The following is a 3,637-nucleotide window of genomic DNA, read 5'->3' as shown; positions in this document are numbered from 1 at the left end:
CGGTGTTCCGAGCCTCTACTGAGGGTTCTCAGAGTGTTCCCAAACTCCATCTAACTCACTCCCGACGGCCATGGTCCAGCGAGGTCGAGCGTGCTCAGCCTCGTAACGAGGGTTCTCGTAGCCATCGCCCCGGGCATTCGCACATACCGATCGCGTTTCCACCCGCGTGCAGATGCAACATAACGGACCGCGCCGAAGAGTATAGATTAGGAGAGAACCGCGACTCAGTAAATTCGCACTTTATGTAAAACCGCGCTTCAAAACGACAAGGCACAGCGCGCCGAGTGCATTCGCACTAATTTATTTGTATACCTCGCGTTTCGTCAGTTTTGTTTGATATATCGAATAAAGTTTATATATGTATTATAAATCAATTGCTGTCTTTTGGGTCTTCCACTCAACTTCCTAACAAGCGATCGAGTCCACGTTCAACTGAAACTCCGGTCGTCTCATAGTTAAGGGGCTGAACGAAGCCACTCGCAATTATCTCGCGTTCTCGCGGAACGGATTCGGCGATTCGTTCGGCGCGTTTATTGCGCGCCCGAACATAAAATTGGTCCTTCGAGCCGGATCGAGATATTCAGCGCAGCCCTTCAGCCGTTAACATGACTGCCGTGCCGGAAGTCTCAGCTACCATCAACGACCTCCTGGCTCAACAGCAGGTGTTGATGCACTCCATCACTCGAGCGCTCGATAACTTCAAAAAACTCGGAAGGAATAATTACACTGCTGCAAAAGTCCGAGCGCGAATCGCTAGCTCCAAAGAAGTCTGGACGTGCAGTCATGGGCCGCCTGCCTCCTCATTCTCACTGGCGCATCTGCCGCCCATCAACATTCCGCCGTTCTCAGGGAAATATGAAGAATGGGAGATGTTCCGCGATCGCTTTACGTCCCTCATCATTAAAAATCCCGAACTTTCTGCATTCGCGCGAATGCATTTTCTCTCATCAAGCCTCGCCGGGCGGGCGCTTGAATCTATTCGAAGCATCTCAGTAACCGCGGATAACTTTGAACTTGCGTGGAAGGCCCTTGAGTCGAGGTACGAAAATAAGCGCCGATTAGTCGAGATGCATGTGTCCGCGTTATATAATCTGCCGAGCGTTTCCCGCGAATCAGCGAGCGAACTCAGCGAGCTTCGGGATAAAGCAAATCGCGCAATCACGTCGCTGAAGAATTTAGATCGATCCGACTCCGACATTCTCAGCGACATGCTGATGTATAGCGTCACGCAAAGGCTTGATCCCGCCACTAGGAAAGCGTGGAAACTGAAAGGCGGGGATGACGCGCGAATCCCAACATTCAGCGAACTCGACCGATTCCTCGATTCTCGTGCTCGCGCGCTCGAAGAATTGCATCCCGCGAATGTAGACAAACAAGCTCGCGCGCAGAAGGCGACCAGCGCTACAGCATCGGGAGTTTCTTCAATTTCGTGTCCGCTTTGTAAAGCATCTCACTTTCTAAACAAATGTCAAATCTTTCTGAAGAAAAGTCCAAGTCAACGATTAGAAACAGTAAAGAAGGCAAATCGCTGTGTAAATTGCCTAAGCGACAGACACGCCGTACAACTATGTCAAAGTAACTATTCGTGCCGCACATGTCACAAAAGGCATCATTCGATGTTGCACGTCGACTCGGACACTTCTACCACGAAAGATACCTCCACCGCGAAAGATACTTCTGCCGCGGAAAATACTTCCGTCGCGACCGCATCGATCCACGATGCCGCGCCCATCGCGACATTATTCTCGAGCGCGAAAGTGCCGTCGATGCCTCCCGTGTTGCTCGCGACCGGCAGCCTAAGAGTCGGGTCCCCGTCCGAATCTCCGAACGATCGTACTCGCGTCGTTCGAGCGCTTCTCGATCAAGGATCAGAGATGACCTTTATCACCGAACGATTGAGGCAAGGCTTAAGATTGCGTCGCGTTAGAATGCCCGTCTCGATCTCCGCAATCGGAGGCGTCGACGCCGGAACATGTCGATACGCGGCCGAAATTCAGATTTCTCCGATCGACCAAACCTCTCTCGCATTTAGGACCATTGCGTCCGTCATGCCAAGTCTCACAAAATATACTCCATCGCCCGTAACGGCGCCCGTCCAATGGGGCCACGTAGCCGATCTCGCGCTCGCGGATCCGGATCCTACGAACTCGGACCCCATTGATATACTGATAGGTGCCGATCTGTACGGCGACGTGCTACTCGATGGCATTCGAAAGGGCTCCCGCGGAAAACCCCTCGCTCAGAATACCGTTCTCGGTTGGGTGCTGTCTGGCCCCGCGGGTGACCCACAAACACATTCTCGAACAGTCACGGCTCAGCACTGTTCTAATTCCCCGTCTCTCGACGAGGAACTCCGACGCTTCAGGGAAATCGAAGAGATCCCTCGCGCCGATTCACAGAATCCGGAGGAGCAACAATTCGAAGCTCACTTCCTCGCCACTCATTGGCATCGCTCCGACGGACGACACGTGAGTCGCTCTCCTCTCCAAACCGGTCTCACAATTGAGATCGGCCATTCTTATCGCTCAGTCGAGCGACAGTTGAGAGGTCTTGACCACAGGTTCAACGCCGATAAGAGATTAGCGACGGAATACCGCGCCTCCAGCGGAGAAGATCAATTAATTCGCCTAGGCGGGCGGTTAGCCCACGCTCCGCTATCTCTAACCGCGAAACACCTAATCACCCTCTCCTCTCACCCCCTAGTTGCCTTGCTAGTCCAGCACGCTCATAAAAGGTCGCTTCACGCCGGCACGGAGCTCACCCTCGCTACAGTACGCCGGGCCGTGTGGAGTGTGCGCGCGCAAAATGTCGAAAAGGCCGTAATCCACCGATGCGTAACATGCGCCCGCGAAAAAGCGGCAACTCCCACTCCGATTATGGGACTGCTGCCTCACGTGAGAGTCTCCCCTCCTGCGCGCGCGTTTAAGCATTGCGTTCTGGATTACGCGGGCCCGATGCGTGTACGCCCGATGTCCGGGCGTGGAATCTCATATCTCATAAAGCGCATATCGCTATATTCATACGCATGGCCACGCGCGCCGTGCACCTTGAAATCGTAGACGCGTTTCGAATCCCGCACCTTAGGGTCATAGTCGCGCTTCTGTAACTCGGACTGCGATAACGTCATACGCGTCGTGACAATAAAGACCGCGACGTTCGATTTTAAGCAACCCATTGTAAAAATCTGCGTATTACCAATCGATATCGAAAACGCCGAAGCGCCGGCGTAACTTCGTACACCGTGCCCTATGCACTTATTCGAATCGCCTAAACTTAGCGACCGCCTCGAGCAACGCGCCAGTTCAGCCATGCGATTTCGAAACCAAGGTTTCGAGGCGGGCGGTATGTTGGGGATTCCCCCGATTTGTTAATATAAAAATTGTCTCCGTCCGTCAGATGTACTGCGATATACTTTTCGTTTACTTCTCACGCAAAATTCTCGATAAGTTCGGAACCGCCGGAAGAAGCCGAGCCGCGCCGAAGGCGAGCGCGCGTCAGCATCCCCACGCGGCTCGCCCGACCGCCGGCCTCCCTTCCAACGAACCCGCCGCGCCGCGGTATATAAGTCGGCGCTCCGACAGGAGCCAGCACGGTGTTCCGAGCCTCTACTGAGGGTTCTCAGAGTGTTCCCAAACTC

The 3,637-nt window shown here is 53.8% G+C and overlaps 1 protein-coding gene across 1 annotated transcript; it reads left to right on the top strand.

Annotated features, from left to right (window-relative positions):
- Positions 1-605: 605 nt before the first annotated feature.
- On the top strand, positions 606-2,468 carry LOC112463611 (the record flags this gene model as incomplete). Its single annotated transcript, XM_025030086.1, has 1 exon — positions 606-2,468. A coding segment is annotated over exon 1 (1,863 nt), but the record flags the coding sequence as incomplete, so codon positions are not given.
- Between the last annotated feature and the right edge of the window lie 1,169 nt (positions 2,469-3,637).

The sequence above is a fragment of the Temnothorax curvispinosus genome, unplaced genomic scaffold (genome assembly GCF_003070985.1).
Source record: "Temnothorax curvispinosus isolate PA1 unplaced genomic scaffold, ASM307098v1 QBEX01013466.1, whole genome shotgun sequence".
NCBI classification, from domain to species: Eukaryota; Metazoa; Arthropoda; class Insecta; order Hymenoptera; family Formicidae; genus Temnothorax; species Temnothorax curvispinosus.
The sequence above is the reverse complement of the archived record's forward strand: the minus strand, read 5'-3'. Positions and strand labels throughout refer to the sequence as shown.